This window comes from Fundulus heteroclitus, chromosome 5 (genome assembly GCF_011125445.2).
Source record: "Fundulus heteroclitus isolate FHET01 chromosome 5, MU-UCD_Fhet_4.1, whole genome shotgun sequence".
Lineage (NCBI taxonomy): Eukaryota > Metazoa > Chordata > Actinopteri > Cyprinodontiformes > Fundulidae > Fundulus > Fundulus heteroclitus.
The window spans coordinates 17,574,158-17,599,599 of NC_046365.1; the positions used below are offsets into that span (position 1 = coordinate 17,574,158).

Genomic DNA, 25,442 nt, shown 5'->3' on the forward strand with positions numbered 1-25,442 from the left:
CGGCCGGTGTTATCTCCAGAGAGGAAAAGGTTGACGGGGGGGGGGAAGGCGGGTGAAGGCCACAGATTTGTCCTTATCTATTCTGAGCACACCTAAAACAAATTAGGCCTGGCTGCCGCTGCTTATTTGGCTCCCCCACTCTCATTAAGGGGCTGAAATCCAGGCTATTTTCCTCGAGGTCCTGCCTTTCTACCACTTTGGGGTCTTGTCTTTTATCGCTACAGCAAAGGTTTCCAGACAGACATGCCGCCCTTTCATCTAAACCATTTCTTGAAGTCAAACCGACTCTGTGCAAATACTGAGACCGAGGGAACAAGCATCCCTCCCTACGCTGAGACGTTGATTTCCTACACATCACTTGATGCTGGCCTTTGACATTTGCTAATTGAAAGAGCAATGTGTTCGACCTCATCCTACTCTCTCTACATCCAGCCCCATGCTGCCTGCAAATCCAAGATGTTGTTTTGTGTATTTTGCTCTGTCTTCTTTGCAATAATGTCTTCAAATTCAATATCATACATAGTACTATACTGTATGTAGGGGGTGGGTGATGTGACAGTAATGCTGATGGTCTGCTAAAGCAAAAAGATCGTCATATCCTCCATAAGAGAGAGCCAAGATAATGCAGCCAACATTGCGAAATTTGAAAAATAAGTAGAAATTCATTGCAATAGGAGGAATATCTGGGTTTACTATTGCTTTTCATAACATGTTTAAATGTTTCTTTGGATTTGTGGTTTTGTGCTTTTCATTTAAAGTAATCTTGGCCACGTCATGTTTGCAAATTAAAATTTGTTCTCAAACGTTTTACCTGGGAAACTAAAGGTTAAGTTCATATTAACTAATAATCAGTGGTTATCACCCAATGCATCAACAGTGTTGGTGTTTTTCCACCACCAATTTTTTACAGGGAAAGAGCAGTAAGAGGAAGACTGTATCGGTCGCTGCAGCTTAGCTGCACACTAAAACCACTGACCGTTGTTTTAAACAGGCCAAGCCTATAGGGGGCAGTGTACTGCAAAGGGAAAACCTGCAAGCCAATCAGAGTCCTTAAAAATAAAAACAATGTAAAACAGCAATGTTAAAGCACTTTTTCTCCTTTGCTCCTCAACATATTGGAGCAGCTGTGCTTGTAAAAAATAAATAAACGAAAAGCGTCTGAACCAACTGTAGTGTTTATAATGTTCCATGTACGCGCTTACTTTGAAATCAGTTGGAAATAAGTTACCAGACATGCCGTAGGATAGTGTATTTGTCCAGTTTAACATTGATTAGACACGTATTGTTAATAGTCATTCACAAAAAAAACTAAGTCATAAGCTCCTCTTTGACAGCATTATTTTTTTACTCCACCGTATAGCCAAGTCTCTCAGCCTGGCCAGCCAGACTAACGTTTGCCTCTCTTTGATACGGCTGAAGTTAGTCTGGAACTGCTCCCATTAGAGGGCTTTTTCTGGGGGGGTTAACAGACTCAAAGTAAAGCAATCAGAGAAACTGTGGACGTGACATAAAAAAGGCACAATCAGACTTCCGCTGTCAACATCTCACAATATAATTCAACATGGCGAGCCTCGGTCGAGCGGAGACTATGGTGAATGATTCTTTTTCAGACAGAAGAAAGTGCACTGGCAAATGAACGCTCCAGAGCGGCGTCCATCTTGTTTGTTTTGGCTGAGGGATCCTCGGGCGCAGCACGTCACTCAATATATAGAGCCCGCCTATTGGTCGGTATTAGAAAAAAAAAACAGCTCTATTGGAGCTGTTCTAGAATCAATTCACTGTATGACAAAGTAAAAGCGAAACTGAGTCTGGCTGGCCAGGCTACAAGTCTATAACAATGGCTGCACATGTTACGTCGGTGCCGTGATGCGCTCAACAAGATTTTCGAAATCTCCACTTTGGCCGGAGTTTTCAGAATCATCCGTTTTTAGGCAAGTAAAATGCCGTTTTTATGTGGATGAAAGGCAAAAATGTATCCATTTACTTAGATACCCTCCTATGTGTGGACTAGACCTAAGATAAAAATATTTTCATATCAAAATCTGTTCAGAACTTTTCTTAGCCTTAAATGCGTGATAATTTTCTATATGGAAAATTTTTATTTTTATTTTACTCAAATTTTGTAACATCTTGCCCCAGAAGGGTTCAGATGTGTCCTACAAACTCAAGCACTTTATATCAGCAAAAATACCACTCCCAATAAAAGTCCCTAACATATTATTGATAATAGAATAGAATATCTTTTATTGTCCCACAGGGTTTTTTTTCCCAGTGTACCAGCAGCAAATGGAAAAGCAAATGGAAGCATTTAGATTCACACAAAGGTTAAAAAATGTATATAAAAAGAAAAAATAAGAAGTAGATACTGTACAATAAGGGCAAATTTACAGCATAAAAATTTTGACTATACAGTAAAATACCCTACAAAAAAGATTCAAAGAAATGTGCAACAGTGTAGAGTGATTTAAAAATTGTCCAAAACATGCAGAGATATTTGTGCATAAAAAAACAACTGACTATTTACAACAAATGGAAAAAAGTGTGCAAAAAACAGCAGGGATGCCAACACTTGTTGAGTTTTTGTTGGGGAGCAGTGCTGAGTATAAAGTCTAGCTGCTGGGTTGAAGGATCTATGACTATACTCCTATCATGCTGAGTATAATAATAACTTAGAGAAAAGAAACCAACCAGGAATTTGATTTACTCTGTTGTTTTTCATAGAAAACAGCCCTCTGATATTAATTAGAGCAGGATTTACAGTAATGTGGCCAATGACAACGTGATTGGCTTTTAACACGCTATAGTTAATGTTACATGGCTTTGTGAAGCTTCAGTCTCCCAGAATTAAAAATATGGTCATGTTAAAAGTTTTGCGCCCAGAGCTGTACTTCTGTGTCAGTGCAAGTATTAATTAGTTAGATCTCAGTTACCACCATCATCAACAGTCTTATATAACATTAACATGCCTCTTTTTTACAACAACAGTGTTCCTGATATTCAGCCTGTTCATCACTCAAACACAAAGGGTTACAAAGCTCTGTCTGCACCAACAGATAGTCAGCAGAGCAAACCTTTTCCACTACCTTTGCATTACTCATCCATATGCAAACTACCCTCTTGTTTATAAAAAACTTTTTTTTCTTAGATTTTTCTTCTTAAAGCAACTTTCCAATCAAAACATTTGCCCAACATAGTTTTTGCTGTATCTGTTAAATTTTTTTTTTAAAGGCGTAAGTTCCAGGATTTTTGCAGACGTCTGCCCCTCTTTAGAGCTAATTGTAGATTAGACTAGTCTGTTCTTTTTATCTTCGTCTTTCCATTGCTAATAATTGTGTGTAACTGTCTGTGCATTTGCTACGGTCACACCCAAATTTCCTCATAGCGGGACAATAAAGGAATTCTTATCTTAACTTCACAGGTATTTTGTTCAGAGACGTAATGTCTTCTGTGGTAAGAAAGCTATAAATATTGAAGTTAGCCCGTGTTCTCTCAATAACTCATCGATTAGGGCGGAGACGCAACAAAGTAGCCAGGTGAACAACAAAGCGCAGCGCATTACACCCACCCGCACACCCAGAGGATTCGGCCCGATTCACTCTCTCATGAACTGACTAATCCAGCCTATAGAGGCTGCTGTGGTAAATAGAGGATAACTAATTTTACGCACCGGGCGATTCTAAGGGCATGCATGGAAAATAAAATAAAAAATATTTAACTTCAAATCTTGCACTATGCACCTTTAATGAACCAATGAAGCATCCAGCTTGGCACATGCCTACGATTATTGTGTGAACCAGAAATCTTTGTCTTTTTTGTGCACTTTTTTTTCTCTACGTTTGGGAGGATTTATCTTGACCGTGTCAGTATTAAACCTCAATGTGTGCAGAACAGGAAATTGACTGAGAGGATATTGTAAATTAAGGTATAACAACTTGAACTGTACATGTTTTTGATGCCATACTTTGAAGCCAAACTCTGAAGATTTCCTTCATTAAGCCGTTCTTCCTGCTGTTATCACAACCTACTCGTGTAGGATAAGTGTTATAGCTTTTTTGTAAGAATCTCTGATTCTCGTCTTGCTTATCCAGTAATAGTCATAACGTAGGAAACAACATTCAACCTAACACTGGCAAAACTTTCATCTAACTATTGTAAAGTTAAGTACTAATGAGAAGGTTTATTGGCTAATAAACACTAAAAGGCAGCAGATTCAGAAAAGAGAGGGTCACAAGATATGACAAGAAACCAGAATGTGGATGAATAAATACAATAACCACATTAAACATCTATTGTTCACAATTTTCTAAAATAAAGAGCGTTGCCTGACAGCCCTGCGTGAATTGGTTACAAATCATTTTAGCATGTTCCGTGATTTTCAGTAAATCATGGGGTACAAAACTTAAAAGATGCAGGCGTTAGCCTGTTTTGTATTTTCCTCCCTTCAATCTACACAAACTGTAAAGAATAATTTCTCCTTGACCAGGTTATGGGTTTCCTTTTTTTTGTAAGCCATATCTGTTAGCGTCTATGACAAATAAAAAGTTAAGTTTGTGGTAAATAGATTGAGCAGCAAACAAATGGAAAGTCTCCTCCTGCACTCGAACGAGTATAGCGTTTGAATGTTAATGCGGGACCTTTGAGCCATCTGAGCTCGAGCTATGCAAAGCTAACTGCTCGGGAAATGTTAGGTTAGATGAGATTCATCTGCCAGACTAATCCATCCCGCAGCCTGAGAGCAGCAGCAGGAGCAGGATCTGCTGCAGAACGGCGTAGCAGTGACACGGGGCAATTCTCCAGGGCCTTGCATTAGCGCGCTAAATTAAAGGGGGTATTAGATTAAATTGGCTCTCCGATTTCAGGGGTGTGAGTAAAATTCTGATTTGCATTTTCCACCGCTGCTTAAGATATAATTAGTTCAGGGTGATTCCCATGTGGAAAACATTGACAGGCAAATCTAACGGGTTGCCGGTAGCTTATCGTCTCGTGCGAGGCAAAAAAAAAGGTACGCTCCGCTCATGTTTGGTGTGTTACTGTGTGTTTGTGTACCTTTTTGCCTGTGCGAAGGGGGGAAAAACAGGTGCCAGACAGTACACACACTGTTTGTGAGTGCTGTAAATTCTGCATCTGAGGTTACCACAGCACCTGGTTCCTCAAAAAATGTCTGACTGGATCGCAATGAAATTCAAAACAGCTATGGAGGCAACACCCTATTGTCACTGGCAGGAATATACAAGATAACCTACTTTGCGAAATATATTCATAAAAACTGGACGTTCTCACATTTTATCGCGATACAATGAAAACAATAAATGCTGCGTGTTTTTATCTGGATTTCCTGCGACAGACCAACACAAAGTAGTGTGAAACTGTGAAGTGGGAGAAAACCTATGGATCGTGTCTTTTGCATTTTGTTTTATGCGATCATAAAACTGAAAAGTGTGGCCTGTGGTGTATTCAGTAGACGCGTGTTATTTGATCCAAACCATGCCACTGTAGCTCTGGTTGTATGTTTAGGTACGCTGTCCTGCTGGAAGGTGAACCTCAGCCCCAGTCTCAAATCTTTCCAGCTTCAAATAGGTTTTCTTCCAGAATTGCTCTCTATGTATTGTGTCCCAGTTAGACAATCATGTGTTGTTAGGTTTAAAGCTGGGTCATCCTCTTTTTTATTATTTTCAGATCACAGATTGAACAGAGCTATGTCAGAACTTCAAATCTCAGGACACTGTTTTACAACCTAAACCTGCTTTAAGGTTCCCCGCCACCTTTTCTCTGACCAGTCTGCTGTACCCCTTGGTCTTCATGATGCTGTTTGTTCAGTAATGTTCTCTGAAAATCCCTCCAGGGCCTTTACAGAACTGGTGGATTAATACTGCGAATAAGTATGAATCCACACAAGTGGACTCGTTTTACTTATTAGTTGATTTCTAAAGGAACTTTTTCACCCTGGAGTCTATTTAGCTGTATCCACATAAAGAGGAGTCATTTCAAATGCATGCCACACTTTTCAGATTTCTACTTATAAATAACCTGAAAAACAATGTATGATTTGATTATTATGCACTACACTGTGTTGGTCTGACACAAGGTTGAGGGGGTGTGAATACTATTTTGAGGTATTCACTGGTTTAAGGACATGGGAAAAATCTCTCAAAGCTTAAAGCAGGAGCTTCACGCGTCGGACACACCTTTTGACTCAAAAGCATTTCCGTAGGCAAAGTCGCACCTGTTATCACAAACTCAGAGCCAAAAATAACAATTACTGCCGGAAAAGTCCATCCATATGAATTACTGAAGAAGGTGAAGAAGCTTTTAAAGGCATGTGTGGGTTTGCTTAGAGGCTTCACACCCTTGCTAATTCCACCCTTCTTTGCAAATGGATGTTTTCCAAAAGTGAGTCTCCCCACAGATAATAAACGGGAATCCAGCTTCCTGCGCACCTGTTCAGGGGGCACCTGTTCGAACATGAAACTGTCACATCTGGAGCATCCACAGCCAGTCCACACTAAACCAGGACCAGTATTTTTTTTCCCACACTTCAAAAGTCACATATCAGTTAAACCCAGTTAACCCCATAGTGTTGGAGAGGCATTTGAAAGCTGCCCACTTCCTTCTGGGTTTATGTAAAATGGGATGTTTTACAAGGTTTTTTCAGGTTTGTCCTCTAAGACTTTGAAAAAGGTAGACCTTCAGATCTGTCATTGTCCTAACGATGTTTCTTGTGTCAACAGGAATTGCATTTTGTTCACGTAGAGACACGTACTTGTTGAATCTTTTGTGAACTTTTTCTCAAATATACTGGAACTGCTGGCAGCACCTACAGCCTTTGATTTCAATGAGAACTATTTTCATGGCTAAATTGTAAACAAGAACCGAAATTATTAGCCATTACAGTAAATATATGCACTTCATCTGAGCTGAATTATATTAATATACTTGCTTAAATATATAATTTTACTTTTATGGTGTGATAGCAAACCTTTAAGTAACCAAAGCTAGTGTAAGCAGGCAAAATACAGGGTTTAGGTTCTAGAACAAACAGGAAAACCATTTCATTTCTATTAACTCAATGATTGTTTTAATTATTTTTTAGCTACTGAGATCAGTAAAATAAAATATGGAAAGAATTTAGAATTAGTGCACCGGACCAAGTGTTGTGCTGTCCACTCCTACCTCAGTCTAAGCTGACCCTGCAGCCAATAAAGCAGTGAAAATACTTGTTTTATGTGTTTTCATGAACACAAACAAAGGCTCTATGAACCTCAAACTGTATTTTTTAAATCTTTTTTCAGCATTAAAATAATCCAGACGAGGATAAACTACTCTAAATATGAACAATTTTGATCAAGAGCTGGTGAAAATCTGTACAAACGTCTGAAAAACACTGATATGACCCTTTTTTATTTCAGATCAGATTCCACCTTCACAGTAAATGGTAAATGGCTTGTACTTGTATAGCGCTTTAACTAGTCCAACAACCCCAAAGCGCTTTACACTACCATCAGTCATTTGCCCATTCACACAGATATTCACACTCTGACGGTGGTGAGCTATGTTAATAGCCACAGCTGCCCTGGGGCAGACTGACAGTTAACTGAATCACCACTTTTTTGTTCTATTTTCTATCTACATTTTATTCCTACTTGCTTTTATTCTGTTTTAATTTGCTATATTTTAATCATGTAAAGCACTTTGCATTGTCCCTGTACTGAATTGTGCTATATAAATAAATTTGCCTTGCCTTGCCTTGCCTTGACAGACGCGAGCAGCAATATCTTCATGGTAGTCAGCTATATCTTCTGAGGGAACACACACTGGGCATACCACCATGGGTGCCAATTACTATTGGTTAAAGACAAAAGTAAATCCTAGAAAACTAATTTTGACAAAGGCACAAATGAAACCACTCGTATTTTGCCCTCTGCCTCCCCCCAGTGGGACGCTGCCCTGGGTGGAAAGCCATGTTACCCATATGAAAAACGGCCAGTAACTGAGGTGTTGCTTAAGACTGATCAAAATCTAATTTAGAGGTTGACCAGCGTTTATCACAGAGTGGCACACTGAGCAGGGGAATTATCTGCACTGTTGCAAGACTTTTTTTCATGGCTCATAAACAAGTGAAACAACTGCAGCTTACATTTGGTCGATCTGAGAAATCTCACAATCAAGATTAAGGTTAAATAGCTTCCCATCAAAATGTTACAAAAAAGTGAAAAACAGTGAACTAAATTTTAACAACAATGAGGTTGTTTTTTTGTTTTTTTTCTTTTTGCTGTGCTTGTTGGTGTCATCCTGTTGGATGAAAAGAAGCGATTGGCCATCTGACAGGGTTTAGATTTCATAGCTAACAGCCAGTATGAAAATAAAACTGCATCCCTGAGTATGAGTTTCTCTGGGATGTTATTGTTTTGCTTTTTAAACCGGTTGCAGTGCTAAGCTGGTGCTGTGGCTCGCTTAGCACCAGTTCTTTCTGTTTCCACCTCTACAAGTTCTGGTTCTGACACAGATAAAGTGGAGCTAATAGACGAGACGGGCCCATGGAAACCAACAGTTGGCCAACATTTTGTTCTTTTGCTAATTAAAGACAAATACCTGTAAAAAAAAACAAACAAAAAAAAAAGCACAGAGCTTATCAACATCACATCAGCTTACTGTCCTTCACATTTCAATTTTGACATGAAAAGTCCCAGATTTTTTTAATTGGGTAAATGTACTGCAATTTAGTTATTTTCTACCTGTATTTAACTCTGGTTTCCAGCACTCCTGGTACTGAACAGAGATCACGTGTGTGAGATTTTGACATGATGAGATTCAAGTGAAGCTAAACTGTCTTTGTGCACTGAAAAATTCAGACAATTGTAAACAGGAGGATCAAACATATACTGGATGAGATCTTTATAGTGATGTAAAGATGGATACGTGGTTGTGGTGAACCAAACCATTTTTTTGTAGAACCAGTTTAGCACTAGCATCTGTAGCAGTGATCCATTGAAAATTACAAGACCTGGACATGATCAGTCTTTTTTTAGTTGCAGTTTACGTTGAATCTTCATCAAATATTCTGTACATTGCAAAGCAGTCAAAACAAAGTTATTTAGCATCGCAGTAGTCAATAATATCTTCCCAAACCAGATTGAAGATGTGTAGAGAAAAGAGAGCAAAGATTTGGACAGACTGGTGTCTTAAATTCTGTTTTGACAAATTAATCCATAAATGCTGTTTTTTTTTCTCTCTAAAAGATTAGGTAACACTTTATGATTAACCCAGTTTTTCTCTCTGTGTAATCACTTAATTAATGAGCAAATTATCTGAGCCTCAGGTTGCATCTGTTGGATACAAATCCACACAGACTCCACTACGCTGCCGTGTGAGTCTGAGGGCAAAGGGAAGCATATTTACAACCGAAGATTCGTTTTTTGGCCTTTGCACTTGACGCCCAAATGTCAACTAGGAAATAAATCAGCTTAAATAAAACCATAAGCCTTCGTAGCCCTCTTGATATGCATCGGTCCCAGACTCATCCACACACACAGTCTGCATACTGTGCACCAAATCTTCAATCAGTTCATTCATAATGTGTGGAAGGGGATCCGTTTATGGGATTAACTGCCACCCCCCACCCCCCCCCAACCACCACCACCACCACCACCTCCCACACACACACTCACAAAACACAGGGAAGGGGGGGGGGTGTTTTGAAAAACGCCATCAGCGGCTCCGCCATCACTCTCACCATCTCTTGGTGGTCAGCGGCTGAGGCTTTGTGGGATATTGATTCTCCCCATCCAGAGACGGCTTCCATAATTGGTTAAAATGACCGGGTGCGGAGAGAGATGGCTCTCTGCTGAAAACCATTTCCCAGCCCTGCTTGGAGCAGAGCCAAGCTCAGGGTTGTTCGGATGCGTTCCAGCCCCAGCCTGACTGGCAGCAATTAGGGGTGTCTGAGCCAAGCTCAGCTTGCGCTCCGCACAAACACCCCTAATTACTGCCAATTAGGCTAGGCGGGTAGGCAGATTTGAGAAAGCAGGGGGATGTTCAGGCATGGGTGGGCATGGAAACAATTTTCAAGGGCTTAGAACGTGACTGGATGAAAAGGTTAATGCTTTGGAGTGCGGGGGGGATAATAACAAAAGAAGGGGAAGCAGAGCCTCCGTTCTCACCTCCAGCGACGAGCCCGGCTTCTTCTTCAACTCCTCGCATTTCCTAAATTTGCAGATCTGGTGGCCTGTTTTGCGGTTTCGACAACTGCTGCAAACACCGCAGTTGATTAGCCGCCTGCAGGGTGCACACACCCCACACCTTTTCCTTTTCTTCTTCGCTGGGTTTCCACTGGATGCTGAGGAATTATTCTGTGGGCAGTCTGCCAGATTGGCAATTTGAAACGCACTGTCTGTAACGGCTGCTGAGGCTGCGGGGGAGTGAAGGGCTGTCATGACGATGACCCCGGGAGGTAATGAGATGCCCCCTAAAGCCGGAATAGCGGAAAAAGTTCCAACGCGTTCTGGGAGATTCATTATCTCTGCTTCAGCAGCGCCGCATTTCAGCTTGTTCATGCATTCTCCTGCTAAAGGTCTGCAGTGTTCAGGGGATAAGGTAGAGAGGAAATTATTATTTGCCATTTGCAGCGTCTCTGGCGGCACGCCAGGCTTCCCCGGCCTCTGGGAGTCATTTCTATGCATGCTGGTCCTATTAGGGTTTATTGCCGCTGATTTCCTTCCCCAGAGCATGGCGTTATCACAGTTCCAAGGGGACATACCAATTCTGGCGCTGGGAAAAATGGGCGTCGTGATGCGGGCAATTTTTGCAGTCTGCGGAAAAGCGCCGTTGGTTTTGTAAAAGTTCGCAAAAGACCTGTACCTTTCCATTTCTGCATTATAATCCAAGAGCTGACTTAATCCACCATCCTGGAGATTATCCTTCTGCAGGAGCGACACGTCTGCATTCTGTCCGTTTTCGATGCAAAGCGCATTGTTTATGTTAGACATGGCTGGGGAGTGCTTGTCAGTGTTCGGGGGGGAGAGCGTGAGGTTACACGGGGCCTTTTGTCGAGCTGGAGCTGGTTAGGAACAATGAGTAACCATCCTGGTGTGTCTTCTTCAGTGCTAAAAAGCAGAAAAAGGAGGAGACATAACAGTTACATGTACAGAAAAAAAAAGGTAAACGATCTCATTCAAATTCGGCTTTCACTTCTCAACTTCAAGTTTCAAGGTAGCAACTGAAAATGGGAGAAATTCGGTGACATGTTTATTTTTTTACGCTCTGAGACTATTAAACGCCGTCTAAGCGGACCTGCATCTGGTGACTGTGACACGATAGATGTGACAGACCAACCTGGTATTATTATAATGCTGGAAAAAAAATTTGCATGCTTCAGAAAAAAAAAAAAAACGACCACTTTCAACACCTTCAGATCTAGAGAACAAATGCATAAAACATAAAGGACATTCACATAAACACGTAGATATATTTTTGTATCTGATAGAGACTCTCACCGTTTTTGAAAAATCCGAATGGATCCCCACTTTTATTGGGAATGCAAAACAACAGTGGCGACAATCTTGAAAACAATTACCTGGATTTCTGTAATACGTCAAGTGACGTTCTACAGGACGCGTGGAGGAACATTGCGAGCTCGCATGCAGTGAACATGTCAACTGCATCTGCAGTGGCGGCATTAGCGAGGCGTCCCAATCCGAATAAACGAGACCCTCACTGGCGTCTCTTAAGAGCGCCTGCCATTAATTCATGACCACTATTACAATGACAGGCCTCGTGGATAGCCAGCGGTGGATTTACTACCAGATCATGGACCAGACCAACCATGGTGTCATCTGCCTCAAGATAGGCCATCTGAATGTGTGTGTTTGTTTGTGGCTTTGTGTGTGTGTGTGTTTGTATGTGTGTGTGTGTGTGTGTGTGTGTGGTAGAGGTGGGGTGAGAGTCCATTTCCTTTCTGTGCCTCTCCAACCAGTCTGTATTTGGTTTCCACAGATAAAAGCCCATTAAACACATCTCCCTCTACTTCCATTATCTGGACCTTGTTTTTTTTTGTTTGTTTTTTTTAATTGCTGATCCATTGCCAGAACGGTGAAGCGTTTAAAATTGCATCCATGTGTTTAAAAAAAAAAAAAAAGAGCAAAATAGAAATGTGCACACACAGAGCTGGGATTGATCCTAACTAAAGGTACCCCCCACCCCCAGAAGTCGGCTGGTGACTGTAATCAGACGATTTTATGCTTCAGCAGGCCTGAGCGTAAATGAGCGCTAACAACGACACTCTTCAGAGCGGCCTTGTTACTCAGGTAAGAACTCTCGCTTAGCTATTTTCAGCATCGGCACTGTTTAAAATGAAGTTAGAAGGAGTACAAGAGATGTCAGAAGCTTCTGAGAAGGAAAGTCTGTTTTCTACCAAGACATGTAGGCTGGTTATCATTTCTGCCACTTAACTAAAACAGAGAGAAACAAATGTTGACAGATGACAGGAAGGTTGAATACGCCGCAGAAAAGCAACTGGATTTTGTCCTTTGGAGCGGGATATTCTACCAGTCGCTGGACATATTGGATAAGGAAATGTTAGCCTGTTTTTAGAAAACTCACATTAAAGGTAACCCTCCACACACAGTACAGCAAATACACACAGCCTGTTTACAGTTAGTAGCTACTTGTACTAATATAGGTAACATGAACCAGTTTCAAAAGTTAGCTCTGTCTTCATTTCATCTTTGTTTTGAACAAATCACATTTAACGGCAAAGCTGTATAACACGGTCATCGCACTTTTTCACACACACAGTGTGACGTCACCTCTGCTTCCAATATAAATAAGGACTGATCGTGACTGAATGGGTCCTTAAGGTTTCTTTATAGTTAAATAAATAAACAAATGATCTAATAACCTTTCTGATAGTAAAACCTAGCTTTTGCAGCATTCCGTATTTCCATTTGAGACGCATGCATCAGGCTTTTCCTGGGCAATACCAAATTTCAGTTTTCCTTTAAGATCCAACCTGCCAAAAGCAAATTTTTATACTTATTAGCACTGCACGATATTAGGTAAAGTTGCGATATGCAATAATATTAGTAAATGTTAATGATATAGCTTAACGATATAGCTTGCGATAAATGCAGAAAAAATTTAATTGAAATTTCTTTCTGCTTTGGGATCATAGCAAACATAGACCTCACACAATGAGTAGTTTATTCGGACACTAAAAAACGAAAACATTCATCATCTCCATCTCAAACACAAGGCTTTAATGAAAAGGTTGCCTCTGTCCGACTTGTCATGTTTTAGTAATGAAACAACTTAGCTGTAGTTTCTGATCAACTCCACCACCTCTTTATCTTCTCAAAATTTTTATGTTGTAAATTAGCTAACATTTATTGCACTCCTGGCGATTCTCTGAGATATCCATACTGCGATCCGTAATATTGCAACAACGATAAAAGTGTGAATTATTGTGCTGCCGTAATACTTACTTACTATTCTTATGATAACTCACACACACAAACATTTACTGTCGACTCATGAGTCACGCTCGATAGTCTCAGGTTCTGGGCCGGTGCATCAGGATCTGCTTTGAAGTGGTTTCCTTCATAACTATATGACCGATGCTTTTCCACTGCTTCTATAGCTTTAATTTCCAGATTATCCTCAGGTCCACAGCATTTCGGAGTACCTCAGGGTTCTGTCTCACTCTTCGGCACATTTTGAGCACTTCTGAAGACGTTTCTTATCACTTCTATGTAGGCGATACTCAGTTATGCATAGCTGTTTAATCCCCATGCTCTTTTTAAGCTGCATGTCTGACATAAGTGTTTGAATTGTGTAAACAATTTGGATCAAATCGCATTTAACCTGCCGCTCACCAAAACAATGCGAATCAGGGTAAAATTTTCACAGCTTGGCTGTTCTGGAGCAACAAATGTTTTATTTTGTTCAAAACATCTTAGCGTAAAGTCAGCATACATTTTAATGAATCCGAAAAGCGGAAGAAATATAATTTTATATTACGTTCTGAATGTATAGATAATTGTTTTGGCAAGTCAGACCTTTACAAAAATCACTGATGGGACACAAAATCCCTGTTCTGTATGGGTGGCATTATTCACGTACATCCTTCCTAAAACAGCTAAAAGACAGCAAATATCTTCGCTGTTAACCCACAACTGCCATACAGTCTTCGCATTGCCGCAAAAAAAAACAACACTTTTTACCCCCTGAGATATGTAAAAGTTACTGCACACACAATGTGACACCAGAGTGCTGTGAGCAATCCCTTCCACATTTTCAGGTTCAGTGTCGACCAGCAGCCACCCGTAAACAAAACCTCCCTGGCTTAATGATCAGCGCCTCCTCAGGGTCATTATTACTTAATCAATTCACCCCTGGAGCGAAATACGCAGCCCAAAGGCAATCAAGTCACGGACATTGATTTTTTCCGCCTGTAAACAAAGTTTCCAGAGACAGAAATGTTCAATACTTGGAGCTGGATGGAGACAGATAAAAAGAAAGGGAGAGGAGGGGAGCAGGAGAAGGAAGAGAGAGATAGAGAGAGAGAGTCGGGAAAGAAGATAGGAGTCAGAAAATTACAGAGGATACAGGTAGTTATAGATTCAGATCAAAGGTCAAATCATCCAAAGAAAAAAAATAAAAAAATAAAGGAGAGTGGTGCAACAGTATAAATAGGTGAACATCCCAATAGAAATGAATGCAACAGGAGCGGAAATGGGCCAATAAAACGCGTCTAGGTGCCAAAAGCGAAAGAAAACAGTGAAAAAGACAGACAAGGGGAGACAGGGTGAAAGAGAGAGAGAGAGAGAGAGAGAGAGAGAGAGAGAAAGAGAAAGAGAGAGAGCATCACCTACCGGGTTCCTGTTGAGACAAGGCTCCCAAGATGCTACCAGCCCGCCACTGTGTTACCGCACATCACTGCGAGGCGATATGTGGAGGGAGGCAGGGGGGGATTTAATGCAAAGATGCGAGAAAAGGCGCACAGACAAGCCGCCTGAGGGCAGCAGATCCAACGCGTCTCTCCCTCTCTCTCTCTCCCTCTCTCTGTCAGCGTGTGCGTTCAGATCGCTCAAAACAAAAGGAGCATTTTTTTTCTCTCTCTCTCTCTCGCCTGTCCTGCCAAACTGGGGTAAAAAGGTTGAAAAGTGCACCAATACGCCAAAACAGAAAGAGTGAGGGGTGGAAATCTAGATCTCAGCGGTGGACGCGGATAGGTGCTTCCTCTCCTCCTTGTATTGTGCGTCTGCCTTGCGCTCTGCTCGGTCCGTGTCTCCTGTCGCTGTGTGTGGCTGATTGGTGCTGAGGTGAGGAAGCGGGGATGTGGACACCTACTGATCATTGGCTGGAAATTACTATAGAAACACTGGGGAGGAGGGGAGGATCGGAGAGGGAGGGATGTGGCTCCGAGGGGGACGCTCCGAGAGAGGAGTATGTGCGCCGCGCTTTGGCACAAACATTACTAACATATTGGTTTCACGGCGGGACCTTTAGCGAGGAGGAGGACGCCGGGGTGTCATTTTTGCCAGACGCGCCCTTTAATAGGGTTTGGTGGTGGTGGGGGGGGAGGGAAAGTTGTCCAATTAATTTAAATGGAGCTGAGCTGTGATTAAGATAAAATGCCTCCGCCGGGTTGCTGCCCCCCCCCCCCCCCCCCCTCTCCGTACCTCCTATCTCCGTCTGGGCGACAGCCACAATTATTGGGTTCTCCGGGACATAAATCCCGCCTGCCGGCCACCCACGCCTCCAGATCGGCTCCGGCTGTAAACTTCTCCTGGGACTTTTATTCCAAGAAATCACCCCCTTTAATTTTTTTTTTTTTTTTTTTTTTTTTGCATTTTCCTTCACGTTGATGCTTATTAGCTTTGCTTTATATCATGACTCTTATCGAGCCTCCAGGATGGATTTTCTTTCTCTCGCTCAGAACTTATCCTAAGTTTTAGTCGGACGGTGTAGAAATAGGAAAAGAAAAAAAAGCAGACAGTGACATCAACTGGGATTTGCTTGCTTGGGATAATAATTATTCACACACTGAAAATGACCTTGTCCTAAATGCGGATGTTAACTTTAGGCTGTTTTGATATTTCTGTATTTGAGCACAACTTTAAAACAACTTTAAAACATCTGTCATGCCCAGTGGCATCCGCATCATGCTTTATATCACAATAGTCTCGTCACTATAACACCGTGCTTTGCAGAAGTAGGGTACTCGCAAGTGTTTACCAGCTCCTTATAGCTAGAGATTGTAGTATTTGCTCATTCTTCTTTGCAAAATAGGTTCAAGTCAGTCAGACTGGAGAAGAGGTTTCTGTAGACCAAAGAAGGATGCGTGTCACACACCTCCAGGTTGACATAAGAATGTTATTCTCTATCCGACTCTGGTGCTGTGTTCACTTACTGACAATTTAACGGCCTCTAATTATTGTGGAGGGTTTATTTTAGAGTTAGGATGCGGAATATCTTGCACATATTCAGAACCCAGTCAACCCACATGACAAATTACAATTTCAGACTAAAACATTTTGAAATTCCCAAGGCAGCGACGGAAACTAGTACATAAAATATTTTTTTGCCCTTGCTCCCACTCAAGAAATTTGATGAGGCTGTACAACTAACATTGCTAAATAGATAAAATAACGTGTTTATTTTTCTAGTTTTAGGTTTTGGAATTCTTTTTTTGCTTACAATTTAAAAAAATGACAACTTAGGCCTGTGTAATTTTTAGTCAAAGTTGTCAAGATAGAAGAAAGAGACACAGAGCTGCAAGTGGCAGAACTCAGCCTTAACATGCTCACCATTTTTTCTCCTCCAAATATGGCAAGCCCAGCCTCAACTGACCACGGTGCTCTCTCTTAGGCTTTCTCTAGGCTGTTCCCTGACCAACAGAATATGAGTTTATGTATGCCCTTAGTATTACAGAAGATAGCTTTGTTTATACCAAAATGAGCATGGCACAGATTCCAGGTAAGTATGGCTCAAAATTAGGATAGCGCCTGCGCTCATGAAAACATCCAGTGAGTACAGCAGAGCTCCAACGGAGTCCTGATTAACTAGATCAGACAGAAAACCTAGGGAATAAGTTGCAAGAATACTTCATTTGCAACCGTTTCACTTACCACAACTATAACAGACAACCAGGTAATTGGTGGGTGAAGAATGCAGAATAACCTTCAAGTGTGGGCCCACCCATTGGATAAACTACTGCACAGAGAAAAACCAAGACACAAAACCAAAACAACCACAAAATGCAAAAGACCTTGGAAAGATGGTGGCTGAAGCTGGTGAGAGTGTGTTGCTGTTCACACATTCAGGCCACCTGTGTCAAGCTTGGTTGTCTCCCTGCCTCACCTGTTTGCTGCACTACTTAAACACATCTCAGTCGCTGTTTCTTGGTCAAACCATTGACAGCCTTGTGACAGTAGATGTCCAGTGGTCCTCTATTACTCGTGTTTCCGTCCCCGTCTTTGACCAAGTTCAGGCCCACAGATTATTCCCTTTTCCCCTTAATGCCCTTAATAGATGTCTACGGCTTCTCTGATAACTGGACATCGATATCACTGTGCCTACTGACCTCCGATCCATTGCCTGTTTATCGACCACGCTTTTGGAATGTGTTTTAGCGAAGTTGTGTGTCTGTGACGCCTTGTCTGAATCACCACACATACTGAAATGGAAGGGATTACCTGCCCCGTCTCTCTCTCTCTCCCCACAAAACTGTCCGTTTTCTCCCTAAACTCACAGCTTGAGAACCACTTTGACGTCACCATAGCTGCCGAATCTCTGCCCGCTGCGCTACATCGCAGGCTAGTGATGTCATTTGTTTCTCACTCACTCGTCCCCTGGAGGATTCAAGTCACCAACCTGTTTATCTTTGCAGAGCTGCGAGAGAGGTGATCTGTGGCCAGGGAAATGCTCTTGACTTGGTCTCAATAAATTATTGAGATAAAGCACTCTTGTGTTGAGGAATTACCAGAATAGAAAATGGTTAGAGCTTTTGAGACGGGTTAGTTTAACCACTTGTTGCACAAACAAATTATATTCAAATTTTCACCTATTTTAACCCCTATCCTCCACATAGCTTCAAAACACCCTTGCAGGATTTTGTAGATCTAATCAAAATAAGCTTTCAGGCAGCTAGAGTGCATGAAGATATTAAAGGTTTTATGACTTTGATCAGGGGTCTGCAACCTGCAACTCCAGATCTGCAAATTGCTCTTTGGACCTTCCACAATGGTTCTTACCTGCTTTGGCTAAAAATAGTAAAGAACCAACTATTGGGATTTATTTTTAGATTTGCTAGAAACTATTTGATACTGTTTGGGGTTTTCCAAAAAATATCTACATCTCCTACAACAAATAACATTGTCCTCTTTTTGCAAAAGTTCACTATTTTCCTTTTATTTCACACCTAAAAATAAAATGATGGTTATTAAAAAAATTAAGGATTTCCCTTGTAGACGTTTATCAAACATTTTGAAATGTTTTTTCTCCAATGATCATAACATATGCGGCTCTAACAAAGGTTTTGTGCAACCTAGACAGTTTTGCTCAAAAGGTTTTAATATTTTTGATCATTTGGAAGCTTAGAAACTGTTGAAATAATCCACAATTGCTCATAACTTCAATCACTGGTTTCAATTAGGGATATAAAACTAGAATGTGAGCATGTCTCTGTATTCAGTAGTGATTACATTTTTGCCACCTTGAATGTAAAATTGGCCTCTGTCATGAGACAACAAGCTGGCGCCACTATGTTTCACAGTGGCCAAGGTGTGTTCAGCATGATGTGAAGAGTTAGTTTTCCACCACACATAGCATTCTGCATGCAGGCCAGAATGTTCTACTTTGGTCTGGTCTGACGAGGGCAACTTTTTTTCCACGTTTGCTGTCTCCCCTAAATGAGTTGTGGCAAACTGCAAATGGGTTTTTCTTTCAAAAATTACTTTCTTTTTGCTGCTGTTCAATAGGGGCGGAATCAGTGGAGTATGGAAGCAATAAGTCCTGTCAACAGCTTCTTTGACCTGAGTGGCGGTTCTGGTGTTGAAAGCTGACCGATCAATGCCTTTTTTCACTCAGATTAAAATAGATACTAAGGCTCAGAATAACGCTGCAAAACATATTTTCTTTAAACTCCAAAGAGACTGCTAATTTGTTTAGGAATCTTTCATCAATTTAACTAATATTTTGAATGGCCAACTGAGTCATAAAACCCCCTTTTTTTTTAGCGGTAATGTGTAGACTAGAATTATTGTAGTGCTTTTGTTCTTAAGATTTTTTTTGTTTGTTTCTTAATAAATTGTAGGTAAATATGGCTTAGTTCTCATAATAATAGATTTTGTGTTTGGTCACCAGTTCCCTTTAGTTTTACTTACATTTTTCCATTTTCATTGAACAGTAACCCTGTTTATTGTTGATCGTAACTCTTAATTTTGACAAATATAGAAACAAATCTTGAAATTCTTCTTCATATTTGTGATAGCGGTCGCTCAATAGGGCAGAAAGATCCTTCAGACTGATTTTTGATTCCGAGATTAATTTATTTAGGAATATTAATATAGTCTTCAAAGCGTTGTTGTAGAAGCGGATGGCTGTGGGCAGGAGAGATCTCCTGTAGCAGTTTGTCTTACAGCTGATGTGGACAAGGCTCTTACTGTAGACAGAAGGAGAGGATGCTTATGGTTGTCCATAATGTCCTTCGTTTTATGACAAATCCTTCTTTGCACAATCCTCTCCAGAGGTCTAAGGAATCCTCAGAACAAAGCCAGCCTTCTTGAATAGCTTGTTGAGCTCTTTTAAGTCACTGCCTCTGGTGCTGTGACCAGGGATGCACCGATACAGTTTTTTCCGATCCAATTCCATACCTGGGCTAAGTATATCAGCCGATACCCAATACCGATCCGATGCTACTGTTGAATGACTGAGACGTGTACCTTGCCATGTGAGTGAAGTTATCTGGCTTGAAAGAAACATTGTTAAAAATAGTTTTGCTTGTTCTTTAGCACGGTGCTTTTGGAGGTGCTTGTTTAAGTTTGTGGTGTTGAATTTACCGACCTTATCACCTCCCCTCACAACTTATGCTGCATGTTGCTTGTTGGCATATGTAATGAAGAGCTTCATTACTGTTTCTAGGACACTTAAAATGCAGTTTTAGAATATTGTGTACGAATAAATTGCACTGTGATTTAAAGTATTTTATTTTCAGTTGTGATTAGTTTGGGCAGTTCCTCTCAGCTGGTACTGACGATGACCTGTCAACAAACAAACCAGTTGATAAAATTTATTACTGTTTAGAATTGTGATTGTTTGTGCAAATGACTTACCTCCTGTCTCTTCTTCTGCAGGGTGTTCATGCTAAAAGATTCCCCGGGGCCCTTTTAAAGGTTCCGGAAGAGTCCATTATGGATTGAGGGGGGGACGTAAACTGTGTATTTTGGTTGTTGTAGTATTTTAGGAATTTAGATAGAAATGTTCTGAGATATTCATAGATGATGATGTTTTTTTAAATAAAGCATAATGTTTTAGCTATATTATTTCTTAGTGTTTGTATGTTAGAGTGTGAGTGTTTCCCTTGTGTGTTGGTAGATCTGGTTAGTGGGAGGAGTTAGGGATCTATAAAAGGCTGCTTGTAAGAAGCTTGTGTGATTGTGGCTGCTCCTATGACCTGTTTGCCAATGTTGGAGAATAAACACCAAGTGTGTACACCTTTTCTCTGCCTCAAGTCTCCTGCTTAAGCCAGCCTCTAAGGGCCATTCTAACAGCATATCAAGTTTGAAATGTTTCCAAATAGCAGACTTGGCTCAGTACGGCACTTGCTCCATGTTCCTTCGTGTTTGCTCATCACTAGCTGCTGTGTGTGCTCTGCGTAACCACCGCTGCAAACATAGAAGTGGCTAGATCACTGTATTGCTGTATATGATATTAATTAAAAAAAGAAATGACTGGTTCGGAATGCTGGATCGGCATCATTCGTCTGATATGCGGTCCAGCTAGTTAGTCAAAATCGGAGCCGATATCCGATCCGGGTATCGGATCGGTGCATCTCTGGCTGTAACCCTAAGAGACGTTGGCAGAAGAGTTTGTACTCTCCACAATAGACTCATAGAAGACCCGCAGTTTCTAGATGCAAACCCTGAAGGCCCTGGCCTTTCTCAAGAAGTACATTCAGCTCCGTCTCGTCTGATAGACGGTTACACAGTTGCGTCTCCAGTCCAGCTCCTCTGTCGTGAACACCGAGGTATTTATACTCCTCCAACACCTCTACCTTTCTCCTACGATGGCTATAGTCTTTGACTCATTCCTGTTTCTCTTGAAATCCACAATCAAACTCCTTCGTTTGGTTCACATCCAAGATGAGATGATTGCTTCCATGCTATCCCACAGAGCGGTCCACCTTTTATTTCCACGTTGGCCAAAGCTGAACCCAGCAAACGTTTTGCGCTTTGTGTAAACAGCGACATGATTAATTACGTGAAATTTCTATTGGAAAACTTGAATACTCAGTCAATTGATAATTTCAGCTCTCCATTATAAAGACAGTTAAAGTGACAGCACATCACAGAGGAATAAACAGTCCCTGCACTGCGACTTCTCTGAGATGGGCTTTGAGCGGGTAAACAAAGTGACAGCTATACTGACACATTTCTAAGTCGTAAAGCCCTTCTAGGTACGCTGTGTGACACAGGCCCATAGGCTGCTAAGGGCTACACTTTGAGGAATGTATTTACAGACGGCGATAGACAGAACCGAGAGGAAACAAAGACCTTCGCTATAAACTGTGGTTCAATCATAGGCAGGAATCATAGGGGTGGGGAGGAAGTTTGGGTCGGGAACAACCCATGCAACTGGGACACTTTTCATCCAACCTGAAGTACTAAAACGAAAACTGAGTATAGCACTTTGTAATCTCGTTTGGCCATTTTTACATGAATAGATAAGACAGTAAAAGCACCACCGATGAGTCAGAATTTGAAGGTAGGCCGTGAAATGTTAAATGTGAAAAGATTCTGCCATCTTGCACACAGCCCATATTTAATACATGGATGTATCTTTGCCTGTGTTGGTTTTGTCACAAAAACAACAATCAACTCCAGTTTGTGGTTGTAATCTGACAAAACATGGAAAAGTTCACAGGGTATGAATACTGGAATGCGTTCTTTAATTCAACCTCAGGGGTTCTTTTAGTCAGAGAGAGAAAAAAAAAAACTAGATTTCGGCAAAGTTGACCCAAAGAAGGATCAGTAAGACATGATGGACAGCTACATTTAAAAACCCGAACAGCCCTTTGAAAGGTGAGTTTCTGCAGTGTTCTCGGTATCAGACCCTGCAGATCCGCGCAAAAAAAAGCCTTCTTTGTGAGAATTATTTTATCCTCCGTGCGATAATAGCCCCACAGGGAAACCTGCCAAGGTGCTCCTCACCTCTGCCTGCGAAGCTGCAGCGTGTGGGTCTCCCTTAGTGGGAGCCGTGAAGCTTTGCGGCAGGTCTTTGTTCACATCTGCATTTCCCCCCGCTTCACTTCCTGTGCACCTTTTTTCTTTCCCCCTGAGGCTTTCAAGAGAGCTCTGAGGAGTAATTAATAACCGTAATTCACAAAACGCAGCGTGCATTTTTCTCAATGGGAGCAGAAATCACAGAGGAGGGATGTCGTGACGCGCGCACCTCTAATGACTAATGGTGGGAATCCATCGCTTCAAGTATCTCAGTGTGATGTAAAGCAGTGTGTTCAGCATCCGCGTGGAGCAGCATCCAAATGTCAAATGTTGATGGAAATCAAGCAGATGACTTTGAATAACATCAGGTATGTTGCAATGTTAGGCAACAGTTCGACAGGCTTAATGGGTGGAAAGAAGATGCGGTGAGAAAGAGGGGAAGGAGAAGCAGAGACAGCTTGAGAAAATAAGTGCTGTGTGATTTTTATTTATTTTTTGGGGGGAAGGGGGGGGGGGGGTTGGGTGGCAGTGATGCACCACCTTTTAGAGGCAACCTCTGAAGCGTTTCTTTGAGAAACGGCCTCATTTCCTCTGGCTGCCTGTAATCTATGACGCCCTCACCTTGCGTGCATTAGCCTTTCGCTGTGATTTGATTCGTATCAGCCGGTTTTAACGCCGGTTGCCTCGGATGTGCTGAGTGATCCCCTCCCTCCCCCCCCCCCTCCCTGTGCGTTGCCTGCTAATTGGAGTGTGGAGAGCGCCCTTAATTATCCTGTTAGTAGCTCTGCTAAAAGAGACCCGAGTCCTGGCACAGTCTGCTGCGTATGACAGCATCTACATGCGGAGGCTTTCCACGGAAAGCCATCAGTAAACCTGTAAGATGGGAAATTATTCATGCGGGAAACATAAGTGAAGGATGGCAGTCAAGAGGGTGGGAGTCTCTGCTTTAAAATCATCTTTAAATAGATTGGCTGGCACGAGAGGTTGCTCGCGACATTTCTAGATATCGTTTCAGTTTGCCGCTGTAAGAGTTACGTTCCACCTTTCTCTTGACGCACCACTCGACATCATAAAGAAATATTTTGAGGGTCTCGTGTTAAATGTCATAGCTATAACTTTTTCATCAAAACGATTAATTTAGTTCTAAAAAATAATACATCCACACAATGTCTAAAGAGGTGCAGAAAAAAAGATTCACTGAAAGATAAAGAACACTATATATATATAATTTTTTATAAATTTTGACGGGCCCAAAATATATAAATATGCACTTCTGGTTAAGAGGCCAACATTAATGCGACAGGATTCTGCACCAATAGCAATAGTAGGTTGCACTCACGTGAGACGAAGCTCAGGCAGTGCTAGATAGTCGCTACGTGATAGTGCTGAGAAAGGGTTTCTTCTTCTGCTGCTTTCCTTCTGGACAGGTCATTTAAATGTTTGCTAATGCTAACCTGGCAGGCTAAACAACAGACCTGGCAACCACAGACATCATACGTAGATGCCTCATATCGTGCTGGAGTGCATCCTGCATCGCCGCCATATTAGATGGGTCCGCCCTACTCTAGGCTGACATAGGAGCCAAACGCAGAGGGAGCAACTTTGCTCGTGTTTTCTGCAGCTTACAGTTACAATAACCGGTTATAACTATTGAACGTAGATCAAGCGGTGCAGATCACCATTTTGGGCTGAGATTGGTTCTGAAGGCGTGCTTCTACTCGGCGAGATCATTAAAGAAACCCACCCGATGGACCATCATTTCATGCTCATTAATTTGATGTCTCTGTATTTCACAAACTAGGGCTGATTTGCCAAATTAAGTACCCTTTGAGTTACAAATGGACAGCACACAAGAAGCCGTGTAAAACAATTATTTTTCAAGGGTCTTTAGCTCTAGCCCTAGTTGAAAGCAGGGTAGTGTATAAGACACTGGAATGACCTGAAAATTTTAAAGAACACTTTTCCAGAATGTTAAAAAAAAAAAAAAAAAACTGTGTATGCATGTGTGCATGCACAGCACACAAAAATATGAAGAAGTTATTGTTGGTGTGAAGAGAAGGCTCAGGATTGTATGTGGGTGAGAGAGATTAGTCAATACATTTATTAATATGTAATTCCAAATCAAAAAGTATTTCAGTATGAAATTGTGTATTTATTTATACACTGATATACCATATTTCTGTCTGTTAAAGAGCACAAAATAACTTATTAGCATGAAAACATGTTTTTTTTTTTATGCGCGACAGCATCCTGTATCACAACAACATCTCTGCTGTTTGTAACAACCCAAACCCTGGGAAAATCTGGTAAAGATTTGGGGAGTTATGATTTATTTTAATTAGGCAAACAGCTTCCTCAGTATAAATAAATGCACTGGGGGTGTGTGAGAGAACCCTTCCAAAATGGTGGCTGCACTGTAACGTCAGTTCCAATAGGCAGCACCAATCCATGGGGCATTTACGTATATAAGCCCCATTTACACTACCCTTGTTAAACCGATCCATGCCGAGACCAGTCCGAGCTTGGATCAGTTAACCAAGCCGAGCCGACCGTTTACACATCACTCTATCTCGGTTCCTTGGTGGCTCCTCGCCTCCTAGTGACGATCTGCGGTACTACTGCTTTCTGGGATTGAAGGCGGAACCAAGCAAAAGAAAACGGCGCCGCCTGTAACATTCAGGATGTTATGCTTGATATTGTGATATTTCGGTGTTTGCGGAGAGTCAGGGGAAGAAGGCAACCATTGGTGAATTTACTTGAGAGAGTCGGCTTTTGGGATGTGGATGAGACAAACGAACGTCTAATAAGGATTTACAGACACCGGAAACAACGACAGACACTGAGGTTCATCACACTGCTAAGCAGAATCATCACTGGTAATCGTGTGGCACGGTAAGGAAGCTAGTATTTTTATGAATGTCTGAAATTTGTCTGAATGGAGTGTGAATCAGGACGTGCAGCCAGACTCGCCGGAAAAAACGCGGACAGTCAGCTGACTGTAAGGGG

The 25,442-nt window shown here is 41.5% G+C and overlaps 1 protein-coding gene across 1 annotated transcript in view; it reads right to left on the minus strand.

The window, feature by feature from the left end:
- cxxc4 (CXXC finger 4) overlaps nucleotides 1-15,286 on the minus strand; it is a 42,327-nt gene extending 27,041 nt beyond the window's left edge. Inside the window, exons 1-2 of the mRNA XM_012882186.3 lie at nucleotides 14,865-15,286; nucleotides 10,158-11,099 (exon numbers count right to left, since the gene is read on the minus strand). Of these exons, the coding sequence (XP_012737640.1) occupies nucleotides 10,158-10,982 (825 nt within the window). The 5' untranslated portion in view covers nucleotides 10,983-11,099; nucleotides 14,865-15,286. The remainder of the gene's footprint in view (nucleotides 1-10,157; nucleotides 11,100-14,864) is intronic.
- Nucleotides 15,287-25,442: the final 10,156 nt, after the last annotated feature.